Source organism: Pongo pygmaeus, chromosome 11, assembly GCF_028885625.2.
Source record: "Pongo pygmaeus isolate AG05252 chromosome 11, NHGRI_mPonPyg2-v2.0_pri, whole genome shotgun sequence".
Lineage (NCBI taxonomy): Eukaryota > Metazoa > Chordata > Mammalia > Primates > Hominidae > Pongo > Pongo pygmaeus.
Genome location: NC_072384.2, coordinates 141,867,477 through 141,891,107, shown reverse-complemented (window position 1 = coordinate 141,891,107; position 23,631 = coordinate 141,867,477). Strand labels below are relative to the sequence as shown.

Here is a 23,631-nt window from a genome sequence, read left to right as displayed (position 1 = left end):
GAAGAAACCAGTGCCGGGGAGGGAGCGTCTGGCAGGCCTGGCACAGCAGGCGTCTGTCTGTCTGTCCATCCAGTGAGTGCCCGTGTTCCCCAGCCCTGAATGCCATCCACTCTGCCTGGGTACTCAGTGGAGCCTGAGAAGGCCCAGAAAGGTGGGCCTGGAGTACAGACACCTCTCCCTCTCTTATCTGTAGGGCAGAGCCATGTGAGCCAGGGACAGGCAACCCCTCAAGTCGCCTGCCTTCGCTCATGGCCTGAGGACCCAGTGCCAGGACCCATAGGCCCTGAGCTCCCCAGCAAGGCGGGCCTGATGGAGCCCGGCCTCACTACTCTTAGGGGTCCCAGCTTCCTCCTACACGTTTGCCCTGGGGGTCTCTCTCTGTGGAGGACGGGTGCCGTGGCTCCTAGTCTCGGGCTGGCAAAACGGGGCCAAGAGCACGACATCTGTGGCCCTGGAAGAAGGTTCGAGCTGGGGCTGGCATTTGGAGCTGCGATGATGACCGGAGGGTGTCATCACGGAGGCGCCGCAGGAGGTCGGAGGGGCAGCCTTCTAGTTCTACCCTTCGCTTCACATTAGCGGAGGCCCAGAGAGACAGAGACTGAGCCCGGGCTGCCTGCGCCTGCCTAACCCTGAAGCCCGAGCGAGGTTTCAGTGTTAGGACTCTGCCCCGGCCCCAGGCTGGGAGCCTCACTGTGGACTGTGGGGTGTTCCTGGAGGAAAGTCTCTGAGGAGTTTCGGCCACCCAGCAGCCCCTCATGCCCCCATCCTGCTGCGGTGGGCAGGCGGGCCCCTCCTCAGAGCTCTCTGCAGAAAGAATGGGGCATGCCCCCACCCCAGCGAAGGGACCTGCTCCATGGGGGAGTCCCTGGGCAGGCAGGAAGCCAACCCCAGCTGGGTGTGCCCTGTCCAGAGCCGCACTGAGCATGTGTCCCTCCTCGTGCCCCAAGGGGCTTTGGGGACCAGGGCGGGCCCTGGCACTGCCTCCCCACAGGCCAGGGTGTGTGAAAGTCCTGGTGGGCTGAGGTGCCGCCCTGCCTCCCTAGAGTCCAACGCTCCACCTTCTCCCTGTGGCCCACAGGTCTAGGCTGGGTCCCCACCTGGCACAGTGGCTTCCAGAAGAGGTCTCGGAGGTCATGGCCCACCTCTCAGCGTGAGCCTGGTCTCGGCGGTAGAGTCCCGGCCTCACTGCGGGACAGTGGGTGGGGAGGGGTGGCCCTCGGAGCCCCGCCCAGGCAGTGGCAGCCATTCGCATGCCCTCAAGTGGGCCAGGAAGCAGGCAGGGGAGGTGCCCAGCACAGCTGGCCAGGGCAAGGCTTCCCGGCTCCTGGAGCAGGATCTATCTTTGTTTAAATAGGGGGTGTGGGGCTCAGAGCTGCAAACAGAGGCAGCCCACTTGGCTGGGCTTCCACACACCCGCGTGCAAATGCTGCCGTCCTCCTGGGAACCTTATTTGCTTAGAGATTTCAGGGCTGGCATCAGCTGTCATAGCTGCTGCCTTGGAGGGTCTCGAGGAGGTGGGATTCCGCAGGAACAGCCACAGATGCCACCTCTGCTGGAAGCCTTGCCAGGCAGGCCTAGTAAGCTCTGCTTATGTGGGGGGAAACTGGGGCTCCTTGAGGTTACGTAGCATGTGCTGAGTGGTGGGCCAGGGTTTCACCCGGGGGCTGGGGAGATTGGGAGACCCAGGTCACACTGCTGGCTCTGCTAATGCCTGAGGGGTGACCTCAGGCACATCCCATGCTCAGGGCTCCATCTGCAAAAGGACAGGAGGGGTCCTAGCCTTCCTCCCATCCTTTCCGCCCTTCTCCTCCTCATTCTCCTCCTAGCCCTCCTCTTTCTCCTCCTAGCCCTCCTCCCCCTCCTCCTTTCTCCCCCCTCCTCCTTTCTCCCCACCTTCCCCCTCCTCCTTCTCCTATTGTTTCTCCCCCCACTCCTCCCTCTCCTCCTCCTCCTATCCGTTCTCCCCCCTCCCTCTCCTCCTATCATTTCTCCCAACTCCTCCTTCCCCTCCTTTCTCCCCACTCCCCCTCCTCCTATCGTTTCTCCTCCTCCCCCTCACTTCTCCCTCTCCTCCTCCTTCTCCTCCTATCCTTTCTCCCCACTCCCCCTCCTCCTATCGTTTCTCCCCCCAACTCCTCCTCCTTCTCCTATCCTTTCTTCCCCTCCCCCTCCTCCTATCGTTTCTCCCAACTCCTCCTCCTCCTATCCTTTCTTCCCCTCCCCCTCCTCCTATCGTTTCTCCCCCCAACTCCTCCTCCTTCTCCTATCCTTTCTCCCCACTCCCCCTCCTCCTATCGTTTCTCCCCCCAACTCCTCCTCCTCCTCCTATCCTTTCTTCCCCTCCCCCTCCTCCTATCGTTTCTCCCCCCAACTCCTCCTCCTCCTCCTATCCTTTCTCCCCACTCCCCCTCCTCCTATCGTTTCTCCCCCCAACTCCTCCTCCTCCTCCTTTCTCCCCACTCCCCCTCCTCCTATCGTTTCTCCCCCCAACTCCTCCTCCTCCTCCTATCCTTTCTCCCCACTCCCCCTCCTCCTATCGTTTCTCCCCCCAACTCCTCCTCCTCCTCCTATCCTTTCTCCCCACTCCCCCTCCTCCTATCGTTTCTCCCCCCAACTCCTCCTCCTTCTCCTATCCTTTCTCCCCACTCCCCCTCCTCCTGTTTCTCCCCCTCCCCCCAACTTCTCCCTCTCCTCCTCCTTCTCCTCCTATCCTTTCTCCCCGCTCCTCTTCTTCCCCTCTCCCTCCCCCTCCCCCTCTCCTTCTTGGTGCCTGGCAGTGTCTGAGAACCTACCACCCGTGCTCCCCGCCCTCCACGCACAACTCCACTGGGGAGCCCCAAGCTCAGCTTGCTGTTCCAGGTGCCCCCTTCTGCCTGTTGAAATCCCTCCAGGCGGACCCTCATCCTGGCGGCAGCTTTCCCTTATACCTATGCCCTTCTGTGCTTGGCACCTCCTAAGGGGCGCTGTTCTTGGACCTGTGTTGTGCCTCGGAACAGCGGGAAGGCCCTGCAGGCCAGGTTCCCTGTCAGGACCAGCAGAGCCTGGGTGGCAGGACCTTGGGGCCCTGGGCCTCAGGGCATCTGCATGAGAGGTCTCTGCTGTGGCCAAGCTCGGCCTGCAGGTGCCTGAGGTGGATCCCTGGACGAGAGCTGGACTGGGGAAGTGCTCCAGAAACCAGGAAAGGAGTCGGGAGGCAGGAGGGGAGGGAGGATGAGTGGGGTACCATCTCCCCAAGACCTGTGGAGGGTGGCCTCAGCCTGCCATGGGCACTCTGCAGGGGAGGCAAGACTCAGCGTTTCCTCACCTGGATGCAACTGTAGGCTCTTATTCTGCTCAGTCACTGGCGAAGGACCCTCCCAGGAAGACATGCCACCTTCCAGGAAGTCCCGGCTCTCTGCTCTTGGTGACAAAGTGGCTCTGGTGGCCTCAGGGCTGTCTACTCAAGAGCTTCAGGGCTGGCTGCTGGAGGTGACCATACCCCAGTGGGAGCCCTTTGAGCGACAATGCACGCACAACACCTAAAGGGGATTCGGCCCTGAGGAGTGTCTTTCCATTTTTACTTCATACAACTCTGTTTGGGTGGGTGGTTTGTCAAGTTGTGTTACTTTTGAGGGAAAGGAAGGAAGGGAGGGAGGGAGAAAAGCCGCAACAACCAGCACAGGGGGCTCGCCAGGTTCCAGGCCTTGGGAAGAGCCCAGGCCCAGAAGAGCCCAGGCCCAGAATCTGCTGCACCATCTTTCTTTGGCTGTGACATTTTTTTTTTGAGACGGAGTCTCGCTCTGTCGCCCAGGCTGGAGTGCGTTGGCGCCATCTTGGCCCACTGCAAGCTCTGCCTCCCGGGTTCACGCCATTCTCCTGCCTCAGCCTCCGGAGTAGCTGGGACTACAGGCACCCGCCACCACGACCGGCTACTTTTTTGTATTTTTAGTAGAGACGGGGTTTCACTGTGTTAGCCAGGATGGTCTCGATCTCCTGACCTCGTGATCCGCCCGCCTCAGCCTCCCAAAGTGCTGGGATTACAGGTGTGAGCCACCGCGCCTGGCTGGCTGTAACTTTTTATACCAGTTTTTGTAACATGTACAGACATACTTAGGGGTGTAGATAGTGGAGGTGGAAGTGGTGGTGAAGAGCCCACACTGAAGTTCAGCGCTCCTTCTGAGGCTGGAGGCATGTGCAGGGCTCCCTCCATGAGGACCCTGGCACTGCGCCCCAGCCACGTGGGAGCCCTGCTGGAAGGACAGTGGCTGGGTCGCAGGGGACAGACTCTTGGATGCCTGCACTGCCCGCTTTCTAACCTTCCTGTCTGCAGGTGCGGCCAGCACCCCAGCTTCCTGTGAGCCGCAGCTCCACACAGGCCACCGGCCCCTGGTGTCTGAGTTGCCCACTCTGGCCCTTGGCCTGCGTTTCTGTCAGGATTCCTGTCTCCTTTATTTGATGTGTGGGAGTTCTAAATGGTAAGCCTTGCCAATTTTAAGGCTGCAAACACCTTCTCTTAATCTACTGTTGCCATTATTCAGGTATTATTATTAATTATTTTTGTTCTATGTAAAATTTTATGTAAACAAACCCATCAAAATCTTGTCTTACAGTTGTGCTTGTGGAGTTTTTTTTTTGAGATAGAGTCTTGCTCTGTTGGCCAGGCTGGGGTGCAATGGTGCAATCTCGGCTCACTGCAACCTCCACCTCCTGGGTTCAAGCAATTCTCTTGCTTCAGCCTCCTCGAGTAGCTGGGGTTACAGGCGCCTGTCACCATGCCTGGATAATTTTTTGTATTTTTAGTAGAGACGGGGTTTCACCATGTTGGCCAGGCTGGTCTTGAACTCCTGACCTTGTGATCTGCCCACCTCGGCCTCTCAAAGTGCTGGGATTACAGGCGTGAGCCACCGTACCCGGCCTTGGGGAGTTTTCTCTACTGCTAGCTCACACATCCGCCTTCCCACATTCTTTTTTCTTTTTTTGGGGTGTGAGACAGGGTCTCACTCTGTCGCCCAGGCTGGAGTGCTAGTGGCGAGATCTCAGTTCACTGCAACCTCCGCCTCCCGGGTTCAAGCGATTCTGCCACTGTAGCCTCCCGAGTAGATGGGACTACAGGTGGCTGCCACCACGCCCAGCTAAGTTTTGTGTTTTTTTAAAGTAGAGATGGGTTTTCACCGTGTTACCCAGGCTGGTTTTGAACTCCTGAGGTCAAGCAATCCACTCGCCTTGACCTCCAAAAGTGCTACGATTACAGGCATGAGCCACCATGCCCAGCCTCCCACATTATTTTCTACTAATTTCCTATTTCACCACCGCCCATGAATCACCAATTGCTCTGGAGCCCACCCTGTGTGTGATGCCAGGGAGGGGCAGTGTTCATTTTTCCACATAGCACACTCTGCCAACATCATGAGGACACTGTCCACCCCTCCCCGACCCCGGGACACTTTTCCCAGTTCCTGAGTCCCCTGGGTTCCTGCTGAGGTGTCCCTGTCTTGGTGCTGTTAGGTCAGGCCTCCCCCCACACTCTCACTGTGGGTTTGCAGCACTCAGGATCTGGTAGGAAAGCGTCTCTCCCAGCTCTTTCTCAAAATGAATTGAATCACAATGTTGACTTTTTTCTTCCATATACATTTTAGAATTTGTCGGGCATGGTAGCTCATGCCTATAATCCCAGCTTTTAGGAAGGCAGAGGTGGGAGGACAGCTTGAGCCTAGGAGTTTGAGACTTGCCTGGGCAATATAGCAAGACCCTGTTCGCCAAAAATAGAAAAAGAAAAAGCCGGGTGCGGTGGCTCACTCCTGTAATCCCAGCACTTTGGGAGGCAGAGGCAGGTGGATCATGAGGTCAAGAGATCAAGACCATCCTGGCCAACATGGCAAAACCCTGTCTTTACTAAAAACACAAAAATTAGCTGGGCATAGTGGTGCGTGCCTGTAGTCCCAGCTACTCGGGAGGCTGAGGCAGGAGAATCGCTTGAGCTCGGGACGTGGAGTTTGCAGTGAGCACAGATCATGCCACTGCACCCCAGTCTAGCGACAGAGCGAGACTCTGTCTCAGAAAAAAAAGAAAAAAAAATTAAATTTTAGAATTTAATGTGTCTCAAAAAATCAAATGGTGGCTGGGTGCGGTGGCTCACCCCTGTAATTCCAGCATTTTGGGAGGCTGAGGTGGGCGGATCACCTGAGGTCAGGAGTTTGGGACCAACCTGGCAACATGGCAAAACCCCATCTCTACTAAAAATACAAAAATCAGCTGGGTGTGGTGGCGGGTGCCTGTAATCCCAGCTACTAGGGAGGGTGAGACAGGAGAATCGCTTGAACCCGGGAGGTGGTGGCTGCAGTGAGCTGAGATTGCGCCATTGCACTGCAGCCTGGGTGACAGAGACAGACTCCTTAAAAAAAAAAAAAAAAAAAAAATCAAATGGCATTTTGATTAGGATTGTGCTGGATTTAGCATACCTTTCCTCATCACTTCCACATTTTTTGTATGTTTGTAAAAATGTCTGTTAAAGAACAGATGGCTGGGTATTAATTTGGGGCCTTTTAAAATTTTTTATTTGTTTTGAGACAGGGTCTCCCTCTGTCACACAGGCTGGAGTGGGTACAATCATGGCTCACTGCAGCCTTGACCACATTGGACAGTACGGTTCTAGAGTCCTGGTTCCTCAAGTAGACGGTTCTAGAGTCTAGAGTCCTGGAGGCAGAAGGGACCTTGGTGACCACATGATGTGGCTCTCATTCTGCGGGAGGAGAAATCTGAGACCCTGGGAGGTGACGATGCCCTGGTAGCATTAAATCCAGACTTCGGGTGTCTGTCAATGTAAATTTTATATTAAAAAAGCCAAAATAACAATGGGGTGAGAACAGGAGGCTACTATACCAGTGGCCAAGAGTTCAGATCCTTGGAGGCCGTCTTTGGAGAGGCTCAATGGGGCTCGCATTCTGGCAGCAGCACAGCACTGCGTGGGACACGGGACACCCTCCCCACACCTGAGCTTTCACCCACAGGCAAGGGATGTGGCGAGAACTGACAGGCACACGTGAAAGCAGTCAGCCCTGCCCGGCGCTCTTTGAAGGAGAGCTCTAAGGAACACAAGCACACAGGGCTGAGTCAGCTTTTACCCATGTTTTTTTAACTTACCTAATTTTTTAAAAATTGAAAATGGCTGGTTTAAAAGACTAAAAAACCTCAGTCGTTGCAGGTCAGGACTGCCTGAACCCTGCACACCAGGACTAGGGCCAGCTAGGCCAGCTCCCGAATGCCATTCGGACAGCACGTGAATGCCTGTAAAGCACTCCTGGGCCCTGTGTTTCACATGACTTAGGTAGGGACTGTGACTGCCTTCTGAGAGAAGGAAACAGGAATTTCTAGTGAATGAACGCAACATGTCTTATGTTCTCTCTGTGGCTACAATAACTGTCAACAATCACCCAGGAGGACTGTGTGGCAAGATTTAATTGCAATGGCATCTGAAAATGGTGCGTGGCATCGCGCGTGCCAGCTATCATCAGTGCCTTTATTGCCATTGGGTTTGTGACTGTTGATATAGTGACGACCTCAGGAGCAACAGGTGGGTTAAAAAACCGTGGCTGGGCAGTTCTTCCGAGGACAGGGACCATATGAGGAGCAAGGAGGACTCAGAACCTGACGAACGTGGCGTCGATCTGCCGCACGGAGGGGAGGGCGAGCATGACCTTTCGCCGGTACTGGGGGTCCTTCTGCAGGGGGTTCCGCTCCAGGTACACTGTCTCCAGGCTCCTGGCTCCCTTCAGCTCGTCGAGGTCGCTCCAGCTCTCAAGGAGATTGTCGTTCATCTGGGGACACACACAGGAGAAAAGACTTTAGAACCAAACAGCCCAGCCCTCGACTCTGGTGGGGTCCACTAGCCACCCTCCTCCTTCCCACTCAGAAGATGGCGAGCAGGTGTGGGTCTTCCTTGGCACCTCATGGGACCTTCCATGGCCTCTTGGTGCATCCTGGCCACCTTCAGCTGCATCCCAAGTACAAGTTACCTGTCCATAGCCAACCCTGGGCCAGTCACTATGACGGGGCCAAGTCCACATTCAGGTCAGCAGAGGAAAGACAAAGCAGTCCTGGCCACCTGCCTGCCACACTCGTCCATAGGCAAGTGTCAAAGCAGGGTGGGCTGCACTTTCTACAAACCAATTCTCAGCCATCATTCCCAAGGCTGCACTCTGCGCCGTCACTGTGACACAGCAGACAGAGGCCGCTCTACTTAAAACTCTCAACTCTTCTGTAAATTACCTCTATGGCTCTCTCCACAAGGAAGTCCCAGTTGCTGCTTTCACCCAATACCATGTGCAGGGACACAAATTGTGAGCAGGTGGGATTCAGAGGTCTGAGTTGCAGGCTCAGAGCAGGCTACATTTTACCATCTTGGCCCTGCCATGCCCAGTTGGAGGGACCTGCCTTTGGCAGGAAGAGTTCTCTTGCATTTTTTTTTTTTTTTTTGAGACAGAGTCTCGCTCTGTTGCCCAGGCTGGAGCGCAGTGGTGCCATCTCCAGAACAAGGGGAGCCAGTCCAGCTTGAAACCCTGTTGGTCTGACCATCCCTGTCAAACACCCGGTGTGTAGAAATCACATGTTCAGAGCTGCTCGGCCTCAGGGCCTGCCAGGCAAACTGCGGTGGCAAGAGCACGGGCACTGCTCCTGAAGAGGCAGCTGGACTTGACTATGAACCTACAATGGGCAGAGCCAGGGGCACTCGTTATAGGGTGACAGACTTTGACTCCTTTTACAGAGAAGTTAGGACGGGAACTGTCCATGTGGAACGGAATGCAAGCAGGGGCGTTCTACTCTGGGGCCCACACTGCCCTGCCCACAGCTGTGGTCCGACTGGGGGGTCCCTGCGTGGACTTCTGGACCCCTGCTCTGCACAGCTCCCCTTCTCTCCAGGGCCCTGTCTTGCACACTCTAGCTGCCAGAGATGTTGATCTCTGCCCCTTCCACTCAGAAGTACTGTGTTCTGCTTGGGAAACATCCCAGGTAAGGAGTGGGGTGATCATGGGGCTCACGCTGGAACTCCCTCCTCAGAGCCTGCAGGTGCGTGCTGCCTGCTGTCCACTGCCTGAATAGAGTTGTTTCATATTTTTCTGTCTGTGGCAGGAGGGCTAGTTTGGCACCAGGTCCACTGTCATAGCCAGGCTGTCTTTAGTAACTTACTGTGTGTCAGGGGCCTCCCAGAGAGGAATATAACGTGCATCTCACAGGTTTGCCTGTTTGAGGAACCCTATTTTCTTTTTTTCTGAGATGGAGTCTCGCTCTGTCATCCAGGCTGGAGTGCAATGGGGCAATCTCTGCTCACTGCAACTTCCGCCTCCCGGGTTCAAGCGATTCTCCCACCTCAGCCTCCCAAGTAGCTGGGATTACAGGCACTCGCCATCATGCTCGGCTAATTTTTGTATTTTTGTAGAGACGGGGTTTCACCATGTTGGCCAGCCTGGTCTTGAACTCCTGACCTCAAGTGATCCACCCGCCTTAGCCTCCCAAAGTGCTGGGATTACAGGCGTGAGCCACTGCACCTGGCCTGAGGGACCCTATTTTCACAGAACCTTTTGTGGGACTAGTGCATACCAGCCTAGGGAAACCAAGATTTCCAAATCCTAGAGCTTAGCCCTTGAAGAGGGACTGAAACCTGCTGGGAAGAGCCGCACCACCAGGGCTGGTGCCCTGCTGCCGTCCCGACTAGTGCCTCCATGTGGAAGGGACGTGAGCATACATTCTTAAATGCTATTCTGTTACTACACTCACACTGCCCTGCTGGTTGTGTGGCCAGTGCAGAGCCTGCAACATTAGAATTACAGGGGAAGCCATCCACCTGCCAGGCCTGTGATTGGCCAGTCACTGGTCAGTTAACAGAAAGAGCCCCTTAAAGTGGAGAGTCACGAAAATGATGCACACACACGCCTTAAACCAAGCTTGTCCAACCCACGGCCTGCAGGCTGTAAATGGCCTAGGATGGCTTTGAATGAGGCCCAACGCAAATTGGTAAGCTTAAAAACATTTTGAGATTTTTTTGAGATTTTTTCGTTTTTTTTTTTTTTTTTTTTTTTTTTTTAGCTCACCAGCAATCGTTAGTGTATTTTATGTGCAGCCCAAGACAATTCTTCTTTTTTCCAGTGTGGCCCAGGGAAGGCCCAAAGATTGAACACCACTGCCTTAACCACTTCTACCACAAAACACACAAAAAGGACATTCATTTAATAAAAGCAGCAATATTACACTGTTTGGAAGAAATAAGATTTTCTTGTAGCATAGTCTATTTAAAAAATGATTCAAAACACCACTGGCAGTTGACTCAGGCTTTCAGCTCTGGTGTGGGAGGTCTTCAAGCTGTGTCACCTCCTTCTTTCTCGATACGTGATGTATTTGTGTTTGTCACACACCAGATGCTTCTTGTCTCACACATCACAGCATTTTCCAGTGTCATTATTAGTCTAGATTGGCAGACCATCTTTATAAATTGCAGATTTTGTAATTTTCCATAGCGCCGCCAATCTCAGAGCGGTTTTCTCCAGGACTTAGTAAACCTAACACAGGGAATTCTACTCACCACCAATGGTACATTGTAAATAATGTGTAAATAATGTGTTTGATACTGGTAACTTTCAGAGATTCTTATCTTTGCATTTTTCCAAAATGGAACTAAAAACATTCACTTGTATGAGACTCTGTCTCCATAGACATTCCAGAGGCTCCTGAATCCCAGGATGGGACAAAGATGTTACACTCATCATGGAATAAAGATGACCTTATGTTTCTCTTGTAAAGTTCTGTACACCGGGGCTGTCAGGGAGCCTGGCTGGGGAACGCAGACACATTCCTTTCCCCTGAGGGACCATTTCAGTCTCTTCTAATCTTGAGCACCTCCCATGTCCTTCTCACACTGTTTTTTAAAAACTAAAATTGGCTTTTTGAAGAACTGTCTTGTAAAGTATCCCTCATTGTCATTTAGCTTGTTCCTCTAGCTCTTATACTTCCCATAAACTCGAAGTTAGGTATGAATGCTTGGTTAGATCAGACTAAACATTTTTGGTAGGTATACTGCATAGATGACTCACAATGGGGACACAGCACTTCAGGTGGTCCCACAATTAGGGATGCTAAGTTTTATCAAGCAGATCAGCTGGTGACCCCAGATGACTCTGGGAACATGCTTTCCCTTTGCAATTAGCGAGTTCTCTGTGGCATGATCCTTGGGCCTGTGTGCAAACATCCCTTCTTCAACATCCTTCCCAGTTATCTCAGCAGCTGATCCCTTGCCCGAACCAACGGCTGGGATTCTGCTAGGGAACGTCTTCTTGGTTGACGTTTTCCTGGCAGACTCTTTTGGTTTTTGGAACCCAAACTTGCATTTTGTATTTATGGGGTTTTCTATGTGTGTATTTTGCATATACATACATAGGATACCTGTATTTCCCTTCACAATTTTTTTGGCTGATATTATAGAAAATTTACATTAATTATCCCAAACTCAGTAATGTTTTAAGCAAAAGATGGGTAGAATTCTTAAGATACATTTCATAAACAACTAGTAGAATGTAAAAATCACTTATTTTCTGAAAATCTCCATGACAGTTTAACAAAGGAGATGTGTGACACAGGCACGGCCCATCAAGAGCCATCCGTGGGGATGGTGAGTCTGCCGCCAGACACGGGTACGGCCACATCGAGAGCTGTCCGTGGGGATGGTGAGCTACTCGGGAGGCTGAGGCAAGAGAATCCCTTGAACCCGGGAGGTGGAGGTTACAGTGAGCTGAGGTTGCGCCATTACATTCCAGCCTGGTGACAGAGCGAGACTCCATCTCAAAAAAAAAAAAAAAAAAAAAAAAGAAATACATGCTCATTATAGAAAATTCAGAAGAACTATAGAGTATAAAGGAAAAAAGAAACCAAAGGGCTTCTCATTTTGGCATATTTCCTTCCAGTGTCTTTTCTTTTTTTATTTTATTTTTTTGAGATGGAGTCTTGCTCTGTCGCCCAGGCTGGAGTGCAGTGGCGCAATCCTGGCTCACTGCAAGCTCTGCCTCCCGAGTTCACGCCATTCTCCTGCCTCAGCCTCCCAAGTAGCTGAGACTACAGGCGCCCGCCACCACGCCCGGCTAATATTTTTGTATTTTTAGTAGAGATCGTGTTAGCCAGGATGGTCTCGATCTCCTGACCGCACCCGGCCGAGATCTAGCTATTCTTAAACTCAGTGCGTGTAGACACCAGAGAAAAGACTGGAAGGAGGCCGGGCGCGGTGGCTCACGCCTGTAATCCAGCACTTTGGGAGGCCGAGCAGGGCGGATCACGAGGTCAGGAGATCGAGACCATCCTGGCTAACACGGTGAAACCCTGTCTCTACTAAAAATACAAAAAACTAGCCGGGCATGGTGGCGGACACCTGTAGCCCCAGCTACTTGGGAGGCTGAGGCAGGAGAATGGCATGAACCCGGGAGGAGGAGGTTGCAGTGAGTGGAGATTGCGCCACTGCACTTTAGCCTCGGGGACAGAGCCAGACTCCGTCTAAAAAATAAAAAAAAAAAAAATTAGCTGGGCGTGGTGGTGGGTGCCTGTAGTCCTAGCTACTAGGGAGGCTGAGGCAGGAGAATGGTGTGAACCCAGGAGGTGGAGCTTGCAGTGAGCCGAGATCAAGCCACTGCACTCCAGCCTGGGCAACAGAGCAAGACTCTGTCTCAAACAAACAAACAAAAAAAAGCCGAAGACCAGTGACAAAGTAAAGTATCTGCAACACAGATGACATACTAAGGTTTAGTATCATTCATCGATAGAATCTCCATAAGTTAATAATAAAAGGGCAAATGCACTGGATTAAAGCTAGCAGAAAGTATCAAGAGCGAACAAAAGGAGAAAGTGGTTGAAAACAGAGGCGCCAGGGTTAGACTCATCTGTCATTAAAGGAATGCGACTGAAACCTAATGAAACGGCCATCACTAGACTGAAGGGGAGGAGAAAGTGGGCCCAGGCCACGCACACACGCTGGGAGGGAGGCACACACGCTGGGAGGGAGGCACACAGCCTCTCCTCGAGCAGCCCCTACCTGTGTCCCCTGCTCCTTGCAGCTTGCACCAGACAGCCCTGGGTCAGGGGTGCCAAGCTGGCACAGGCTGCTTGCGCAGGGCGCTGCCTACAGGAAAGCATGCCATCAAGAGGGCTGAGGAAGCACAACTGTGGCATAGAGCAGGCCTGCAACGTAATCCGAATAGCATCACTTGGCTTAAACGAGCGGGCAGCATCTGCCAACAGAGCATCTGGGAGGGTCCTGGGGAGGCCCCTGTGCCAGCAGGGCAGTGAGCAGATGGGCTCCATGCCAGCATCAGACACCGTGAGGGTGGAAACTTTCCTGCCAAATGTTTCTCCTCCCCTGGCTACTGCCTTTGGTCACTGTGATGCTACCTTTGCCCCGGATTACTGGGAAGAGGGTGGGGGCCTGAGCAGGGCAGTGCTGGTCTCAGCCCACCCTCCAGGCCCTGGATGTCAGCTTGAAACAAGTCCTGTATGGCAGGGGCGAGATGCATCACGTTGGTGAACTGTGTATTGCTATCCTCCACCTATTTTTCTATTGAATTGCTTTCTTTCACTTTAAAGAGCTTTTTGTATGTCACAGAAAATAACCTTAACCTTAACCTTTCAGGTGACCAATGGACTCTTTCATCATGCAAAATATATATGCTTTATAAAATTAGATATATCTATTCTTTCTTTTTTCACTTCTGATTTTTAAATCTTGGTTAGGAAGCTCTCTTAGATATGTGTTTTTTTTTTTTTTTTCCAAGATGGAGTCTAGCTCTGTCGCCAGGCTGGAGTGCAGTGGCACGATCTCAGCTCATTGCAACCTCCGCCTCCTGGGTTCAAGTGATTCCCCTGCCTCAGCCTCCCGAGTAGCGGTGACTACAGGCGCGTGCCACCACACCCAGCTAAATTTTTGTATTTTAGTGAGACAGGGTTTCACCATGTTGGCTAGGATGGTCTCCATCTCCTGACCTTGTGATCCACCTGCCTCGGCCTCCCAAAGTACTGGGATTACAGGCATAAGCCACTGCGCCCAGCCTTTTTTTCTTTTTTTGAGACGGAGTCTCCCTCTGTCACCCAGGCTGGAGTGCAGTGGCAAGATCTTGGCTCACTGCAACCTTTGCTTCCTGGGTTCAAGCAATTCTCCTGTCTCAGCCCCTCCAGTAGCTGAGACTACAGGTGCATGCCGCCACGCCTGGCTCATTTTTGTATTTTTAGTAGAGATGGGGTTTCACCATATTGGTCAGACTCGTCTCGAACTCCTGACCTTAGGTGATCCACCCGTCTCAGCCTCCCAAAGTGCTGGGATGACAGGTGTGAGCCACCGTGCCTGGCTGCATGTGGTATTTTTAAGGCTCTAAATGCCCTACAGAAAACTTGAATGAAACACAGCTATCTCCATAGTCACGAGGCTGCCTGCTGCCATCACAGGCTGGTTGCAACTCCATTCTACAAGAGTCTTCGCCAACCTGACAGATAAAGCTGTATCTCACTGTTTTAGTAGATTTTAAAAATTAATAAGATATGGCCAGGCATGGTGGCTCACGCCTGTAATCCCAACACTTTGGGAAGCCAAGGCGGGCAGATCACTTGAGGCCAGGACTTCCAGACCAGCCTGGCCAACATGGCAAAACCCCGTCTCTACTAAAAATACAAAAATTAGCCAGGCATGGTGGTGGCAGGCACCTGTAATCCCAACTACTTGGGAGGATGAGGCAGGAGAATCGCTTGAACCTGGGAGGTGGAGGTTGCAGTGAGCCAAGATCGTGCCTTTGCACTCCAGCCTGGACAACAAGAGCAAAGCTCTATCTCAAAGAAAAAAAAAAAAAAAGAAAAAAAATTAATGAGATAGGAAATGCTTTATGTATTTAGAAGCAACTGTTACTTCTTGCTCTGTGAACACCCCTAGTTTTCAAGTGGTACCTGGGTGTGAGCTGTTTTTAAGGTAAGGAGGTTAGCCCTGCATCTGACACATGTGGATAACATATTTTCCAATGTTATCTGTAGCTGGCCTCCACACAGTTGGCCAGCCTTTTCTATGTTTCTTCTGCTCATTCAAATATGTTTCAGGCACTGGCTGGGCATGGTGGCTCACAACTGTAATCCCAGCACTTTGGGAGGCCCAGGAAGGAGGATTGCTTGAGCTCAGGAGTTTGAGACCAGCCTGGACACCACAGTGAGACCTTGTCTCTACAAAAAATTTTAAAATAGTCCGGACATGGTGGCTCACTCCTGTAATCCCAGCACTTTGGGAGGCCGAGGCGGGTAGATTACCTGAGTTCAGGAGTTTGAGACCATCCTGGCCAACATGGTGAAACCCCGTCTCTGCTAAAAATACAAAAATTAGCCGGGCATGGTGGCATTCACCTGTAATCCCAGCTACTCAGAGGCTGAGGCAGGAGAATCGTTTGAACCTGGGAAGCGGAGGTTGCAGTGAGATTGTGCCATTGCACTCCAGCCTGGGTGACAAGACCAAAACTCCGTCTCAAAAAAAAAAAAAAAATAAATAAAATAAAATAAAAAAACAACCCACAAATGTAGCCAGGTCATTGGTGCACACCTGCAGTCCCAGCTACTTGGGAGGAGGCTGAGGTGAGAGGATCACTTGAACTCAGGAGGTCAAGGCTTCAATGAGCCATGATCATGCTACTGCACTCTAGCTTGGGTGACAGAACGAGACTCTGTCTCAAAAAAAAAAAAAAAAAAAAAAAAAAAGGGGTATCAGGAACTATTCCAGAAGCTGGTGAGATAAGAATGAACAAAACAATATCCATACAGCGGAATATTATTTGGCCTTAAAAAGAAAGGCAATTCTGACACATGCTACAGAATGGATGAATCTTCAGGTCAATATGCTGAGTGAAGTCAGCCAGTCACAAAAATGAATACTGCATGATTCCAGTGATATGAGGTCTGTAGTTAAATTCATAGAGACAGAAAGTAGAAGGGTCATTGTCAAGGTCTGGGAAGGGGAAAATAGGGAGTTATTGTTTAATGGGTACAGAGTTTCAGTTTTATAAGTTGAAAAGAGTCCTGGAGATGGATGGTGGTGATGGCTGTGCACCATTATGAATGTGCTGAATACCACTTACTGTACACTTAAACATGGTTAAGATGTAAGTTTTATTTTATGCATGTTTTACCACAGTAAAGAAATTGGGAGGGAAAACAAAGTAAACCAAACACTAATTTCCCTGCCCTTATGAGGTTTATATTATACAATGGGGGAGACAGACACAAAAGTAAAATAAGTAAGTAGGACTTCTCTTTCAAGCCATGATAGAACAGCTGGTGCTGGGCTCCTGCCTTTGTCACAAGCTACTAGAAAATAGGATAGAATAGGCCAGGCACGGTGGCTCACACCTGTAATCCCAGCACCTGGGGAAGCCATGGCGGGCGGATCATGAGGTCAGGAGATCGAGACCATCCTGGCTAACACAGTGAAACCCCGTCTCTACTAAAATACACAAAAAATTAGCTGGCCATGGTGGTGGGTGCCTGTAGTCCCAGCTACTCAGGAGACTGAGGCAGGAGAATGGCATGAACCCGGGAGGCGGAGCTTGCAGTGAGCTGAGATCGCACCAATCGCGCCACTGCACCCCAGCCTGGGAGACAGAGCGAGACTCTATCTTGGAAAAAAAAAAAAAAAGGATAGAATATATGAAATAATTGTTTTTATACATTGGACAACAGGCAACACAGACAGTGATTCTTGAGAGACAGGAAACAAATGAGGTGGGCGGTGTGATCATCCCGGCCTTCTGCCTGGAGGAACTTTCGGGACCACAAGGAGGCAGAACCCAAGCAGAGCCTGGTGGCCACACAGAGTTGAGATTGTGATTGTAGTTTGGGGAGGCAAAGGGAGCTGGAATGTATAGATAGGAGTGAGCTATGCAGGGAAAAAGCCTCCAGAAATCCACATGGTATCCTCTTGAATCCTGGACTGAAGATGAAGCTGTGCTAGGCAGAGTGAAAAGCTAAAGGCTGGTCAAAGAACTACTAGGCAGCCCCGAGCTGCAGAATGCCCAGAGCTCACCCATAGCAGGTCCATGTTTGTGTTCCCACCAACCACAGTGGAGAGAACTTAAATACACAGGATATTCACCAGACATCCCAGGAGGGCCACAGCTTCAAAACAGCGCTAGATTAATCTTACGGGGTAGACTATTTAGATGTACTCTAATAAAGCTTAAAAACAAGCCTCAAAAGTATCAAGCTGTAACTTAATTGCCTGTCAGATAAAGTTCAGTATGTTTTGAAGGAACACAACATAAATTCCAGACATTCAACAATTGAACACCATAACACCCAGGATCTAATAAAAAATTACAAGACGTAAAGAAGGAAGGACTTAAAGGAAAACACGAATCTAATGAAGAGAGAAAAATAACCTACCAAAAAAAAATAAAGCCAAATGTTCTTTTAGAGTTGAGAAAAATACAACATCTGAAATAAAAAATTCATGACATGGGCTTAACAGTAGATAGGATACTACAGATGAAAAGATCATGATCTTGAAGATTTAACAACAGAAATTATACAAACAAGCACAGCAAGATGAAAGCCAGAGGGGTGGAACAGGGTGGAGGAAATGGCCTCAGGGGCCTCGTTAGTACCAGAGGAAGATGCATAACTGGGTTTTCAGAGAGAAACCGGGGTGGGGGAGCAGGGGCAGAAACAGTTTTATAGAAAATAATTTCCAGAAGCTTTCCACATTTGATGAAAACCATAAATTCACAGATCCAGTGAACCCTAACACATCAAATAAAATAAACTACACCATGGCACATTATATTCAAGTTGCAAAAAACAAAACAAAATAAGAAACAATGATTAAAAAGAACATTTAAAAAGCAGCCAGAGGAAAAAAGATAAAAATGACTGCTGGCTTCTTATTAGAAATAATGCAAACCAGGGCCGTGTGTGGTGGCTCACACCTGTACTCCCAGCCCTTTGGGAGGCTGAGGCAGGAGGACTGTCTGAGCCCAGGAGTTCGAGACCAGCCTGGGCAACATGGCAAGATCCCATCCTATTTTTTTTTTTTTTGAGACAGTCTTGCTCTGTTGCCCAGGTTGGACTACAGTGGCACGATCTTGGCTCACTGCAACCTCTGCCTCCTGGATTCAAGTGATTCTCCTGTCTCAGCCTCCCCAGTAGCTGGGAGTATAGGCACGCACCACCACACCCAGCTAATTTTTGAATTTTTAGTTGAGATGGGGTTTCGCCATGTTGGTCAGGTTGGGCTCAAACTCCTGACCTGAGGTGATCCACCTTGGGATTACAGGCGTGAGCTGCTGTGTCTGGCCCCGTCTCTATTTATTTTTAAAATAATAAAAATTTTATAAAGGAAAAATAATGCAAACCAGAGGATGAAGGAACAAAGTATTTAATGTGCTTAAAAAGGAAAAAAAAAACCTGTCAAGCTAGAATTGTGTATCCATAATATTAAATTTCAAAAATGCAGGCAAATTAAATAGATTTTTCAAACAAATAAAAGTGAAGGATTGGTTTACTGCAGAATGCACAACGACAAAACAATAGAATTCTTCAGGTGGAAGGGAAATACCAAGTGGAAACTCAGATCCACACGAAAGAATAAACAATGCCTGAAATGGTAAAATAAGTGAGTTTTCTTGGTTTTAAATTTCTTTTTTTTTTTTTTTTTTTTGAGACGGAGTTTCACTTTTTTTGCCCAGGCTGGAGTGCAGTGGCGTGATCTTGGCCCACTGCAATCTCCACTTCCCGGGTTCAAGTGATTGTCGTGCCTTAGCCTCCTGAGTAGCTTGGACTACAGCATGTGCCACCATGCCCAGCTAAGTTTTGCATTTTTAGTAGAGACAGGGTTTCACCACGTTGGGCCAGGCTGGTCTCAAACTCCTGATCTCAGGTGATCCATCCGCCTCGGCCTCCCAAAGTGCTAGGATTACAGGCAGGAGCCACTGCGCCTGGCCATTTTAAAATTTCTTTAAAAGATAAGGTATCATGGGGATCATAAGATATTTAAATGTAAAATATATAGATGATGATAAATTAAAAATGCATTTTTAAATTCTAGTCACTAAAACAACCCTCCCTCCAAACAATCAACAAGAAAACACTAGTACAGAGGTATAGCAAATAAGCCAATAATAGAGTTAAAATAGACTGCAAAAAAAAAAAATCTCACTCCAAAAAGTAGGTAGGAAAGAGTAAACAAAGAATAGATGAGACAAATAAAAAACAAATACTAACATGATAGTTAAACTCAACCATTACACAAAATGTAATTAAATGTAATTATATTAAATGTAAGCAGTCTAAACACACCACTTAAAAGACAGAGATTGTCAGACTGGAGAAAAAAGCAAGATCTAGTTATATACTTTTTATGAAAAACACATTTTAATTATAAGGGCACAGGTTAAGAGTAAATGGATGAAGATTCCATGAGAGCACTAATCGTAAGACAGATGAAGTGGCTACGTTAATAACAGACAAGATACTCTTCCAGGACAAGGATAAAGAGGATAGCAAGAAAGAAGAACATTTCATATGATAAATGGATCAATTCATCAAGAATTCCTCAATTCTAAATATGTATGCACCTGATTAACAGACTTTCAAAATACAAGAAACAAAAACTAATGGAACTGAAAGGAGAAATGGATCCATTGACAATTATAGTTGGAAGGTTTCAACATACTCCTCTCGGTAATTGGAACAAATAGGCAGAAAAATCAACAAACATAGTATGTGAGTTATCAGAAACTTGTTAAGACTGGTTTTCTATTTCTGCCTTAGAGACTAATGATGTGCCTCTCAAATGTGATATGAGCATGGAACTGAGTTTGAGAGTTCCTGGTTTGCAGCTTTCCTTCCTGGAATGCAATTCTTTACCTGTAAAATGGGGTAATATGACCTTATCCACATTTTTGCTGTGATAATTGGATCAGAATGGAAAGAGGTATGACACTATAAAGTGCTGTGCAAATTCTGGCTATTTTTTTACTATCTTTGGTGGCCTAAGGAACAAGATTCTTCTGTGTTACAGGGTCAGGCACTATCTGGCCCCTAGTGATTGATCACCAGCCTGCCAGCCTGCCTGCCTCCCTGCTAGCTGTGGTGCCCAGGTTGGCCCCTGCCTGTGGTCTCAGCATTCTGTGCCCATGCTCTGTTCCTAGGCAGGGCATGCAGAAGGAATCATAAGCTTCAGGAACATTGCTTCAGTATCAGCTCGTTTCCCAAACCTGCTCCCTAATTTTTTGCCAGGTGCCCTTTCCCTATTACCTGGTCCTCTGTCTCTGGACTCCTTATTCCTGTTGTTTGGCTTCTTTGTGTGGTTCCCTGGCTTCTTTGCCAACTCCCTATGCACTGATCCAACCAGCCTACCACCAGCCACACCTTCCTTCAAGGGTGGGCTGCACATAGACCCACCTGGACTCACTGAGGCTCCCCCTGGCCTGGGACATCTTTATCACCTTCCAAATTCTGGCTCTGATCTTCCCAGACATGCTCTGGTATCACATCATGACACTACTCAAGACCCAGTGCCACTAATAAGGGGCAAGGAACATTTGCAGCAGGCCACCTGTGTTCTGGGGAAACGTGGGTGACCTTTTAAAATGGGGAAAGGAGAACGCACAGACAAGCAGGGTCAGCAGCACAGTTAGAGGAGAGACAAGGAAGAACGATGCCTTACACTCAGCATGAATCCTGGATTAGACTGAATGTATCTGAGGACACTACTACATTCACAGCATCACAGGGTGACATCTGTGCTGCAATCTCTGCAGGGGCCACGTGCTAGGGGAAAGGCAATAAGCCTTAGGAGAATTCTCTAAGGGAATCCCAACACTGAAGACTTCAACTCGGGGATCATTTCCCAACCCCTTTAGAGGAATCGCAAAAACTTCTTATATTCTGTTTCTCTTCCTGCTGACTCCACAACACTACTCCTGAAACCATACCTGTGACAAGACAAATACAAGGCAAATTCCAAGATGACTAACTGCAGAAACCCATCCAACATTTCCTTCTGTTGTGCTGGAATATATCTGCAGGGAATGCGTCTGCCTCTCTGCTGAGGTTTGGAAACCATTTGGTCAAATGACAATTTTAGGTTCTACCCACACCTAGATCAGGGCTTCTCCAACCTCTGTGTGTACTGCAATCACCTGGAGTCTTGTAAAGCAAAGATTTTGACTCAGTTTGCATCTGGGCTATGGTGGGGCCCAGGATTTTGCATTTCTAACAAGCTATGTCAATGCTGCTGATCTCTGGCTCATGCTGAGGAGCACAGACAACACCCAATACAAGTCTACAAGAGCGCCCACCCCAAATCTCATGACGTGCGGAGTCACTCAGCATGAAGGCTTACAGGAGATTCTTGTATTCATTCATATGACATTTTAATCAGTGAGACCAGTTTAGTCAAAGTGTCATCAACCCCAGCGTGTATTAAACTTACCCAGAACTCTTGCAGCTCTGTTAGATGGCTGATATTTTCAATCTTTTTGATTCTATTTGATGCAATGTCCAACATCGTGAGTTTGTTCTAAAAGAAGGAAATAAAATGTTTCCTGGATTACCTCTGATCAACAGTGATTTGCATGACCATGCAGGCAGTGTCAAGTGCTGACCTTAGGGCTGCAGGTATACTGCCCTCTCTGCCCTCACAGGGTAAGGGCATGCTATGGAGGGTGACGACACCTGCTTGCTTCCTGCAGCCCTCCCTGGGACAGTGTTTCCATCAGAGCCTGCCCAGCTACCTCCTTGAGCTCTCCTGATCGCTGGGATTTGAGACTGTGTCAGACTCCAAGCCCAGTGCTCCCAGACCCTGTCCATTGAGACAGACCTAGTGAGACTGATGGTCCCAGGAAGAACCGAGTAACCCCCTGACGCTCTGAAGAAAGGCTGACAATTGTAGTAACATTTACCTAGTGCTCATCACGAGGAAATGTACGACCAAGTAATCTTCAAAACAAAGTTCCTCTCTTCATTTGGGGATGAGGAACTTGGGGCTCAGTGGGGCTAAGAATCTGCCCAGGCACATAGAAGCAGTAGGAGAGGCAGGACTCTTGGACCCCAGGCCTACACTCTTGTCTGGGAAGAGGGTGCCAGGAGCATGAGTGCAGAGAAAGGACCTGTACTGAGGACTGGGTGCTGGGCCTGCTGAGCACCTGCTGCAGGGTGTGTGTCCCCACCGGGAGACAAGAGTGTGTTTTTAGGATCTTCTACTCTGAAAATGCACATCAGTTACTCACTTTCCAATACACCTTAGCTAAGCCTGGGTAATAATTTTGTTTCTCATCAAAAGGAAAACATTTACAAGCTGTCTGAGAACCTCTGACAAAGTTCATTCCCTTCTCTGCCCTCACGCTCTGCTCCCTCCTGAGTCCCTTCTTGGTTTTCTACTGCATTTTTGGTATTCCAATTCCAAAGCTTTCCAGGTTTTAAGGGAAAGTTAAAAAATTTCTCAAAAGCAAACACTCCTCCCCCTCTCCCCTGAAATGTACCCAGCCAGTAGCTTTCCCAATTCGAAAGCGCTACGGCTGTGGCCTGGGAGCTCTTCTGGCTGTACTACCCTTGCTGCCTTGGTGCCCAGCTGGCACCAGCTGCGTATGTCAAGTCTGACGCCACTCTCCAGCAGACTATGTGTGGCATGCTGCCTAGGAGGTGCCTTCAAACCACCCCATCTTGGTGCCCTGGTCAGGTCTGCTCACGGAGTATCAGGCTCAACAGTGTGCAAGGGAGGAGCTCAGTGGGGTAGGTTCAGAGCAAAAAGGACTGCAGGAAAATGTTGCAGAAGACCCAACTGTGGGTAATCCAACGACACACCGCCTGGCGGTGGGGCTGGAACAGGCCTCTCTAGCACGGACGGCAGCTCTCCCCCGCACTCTGCACCATTCTGAGATGCTCGTGGTCATCTGGTATGCAAGCCCAGAAACTGGCAAAATGAAAATGGCCTGGAACACATGCAGGATTTGAGCCTTGTGAGGTCCAAGCACCAAGGCTCAGCACGAGGGGCAGAGCTGGTGGTAGGCTCTGGCTGTCAGAACCCGTCCCTCACCTCTGAGCTCAGGGATCCATGTAGGCACTCAACACTATTTCATGTTTTTCTAGGGGAGCTGGACAATGTTGTGAAAACTCATCCAAAAGCAAACTAGTAAGAAATGCTTAAGAAATAGAAAAAAAGAATGGAACAGGGTGAGGAGAGCAGGCACACCAAAGGGCATGACACAACACCACAGAAACTACACCTGTCAGAGACCACTGCAAACATATTCTAGACCAAAGGGAGAGCCCAGAGCTGGAGGAGACCCGAAGAACAAGACAGGAGTCGTGAGACACTGGGATGGGGGGCGTCATCTAAGTTCCCACCTGGGACAAAACTACATTTACTTTCTTATTTCCCACCATAAAAATAAGTTCCAGATAAATTAAGAAACAAAACTTAGGAGAAAATATTTGTCTGATCTTTAGTTGAAAAAAATGGCAGAAGACTGTCACATTTGATCATGATGAAGATTACAATAACGTAATTACCTTTAATACAACAATTTTTTTTTTTTTCTGTTTTGTTTCAGAGGCCCAAGAATAATCTGGTGTTTAACCAAGATCACAGTGTAGCACTTCTAC

The 23,631-nt window shown here is 49.5% G+C and overlaps 2 protein-coding genes across 3 annotated transcripts in view; both read right to left on the bottom strand.

The window, feature by feature from the left end:
• Window positions 1-1,252, bottom strand: part of ANO7 (anoctamin 7) — a 38,722-nt gene extending 37,470 nt beyond the window's left edge. The window contains exon 1 of the mRNA XM_054477257.1: window positions 1,098-1,252. Within this exon, the coding sequence (XP_054333232.1) occupies window positions 1,098-1,252 (155 nt within the window). The remainder of the gene's footprint in view (window positions 1-1,097) is intronic.
• Window positions 1,253-6,787: 5,535 nt separating this feature from the next.
• The window catches only part of PPP1R7 (protein phosphatase 1 regulatory subunit 7), a 34,850-nt gene continuing 18,006 nt past the window's right edge, over window positions 6,788-23,631 (bottom strand). For both annotated transcript variants that reach the window (XM_054477249.2, XM_054477248.2), the window contains exons 9-10: window positions 21,461-21,547; window positions 6,788-7,793 (exon numbers count right to left, since the gene is read on the bottom strand). In XM_054477249.2, the coding sequence (XP_054333224.1) occupies window positions 7,617-7,793; window positions 21,461-21,547 (264 nt within the window). In that variant the 3' untranslated portion in view covers window positions 6,788-7,616. The remainder of the gene's footprint in view (window positions 7,794-21,460; window positions 21,548-23,631) is intronic.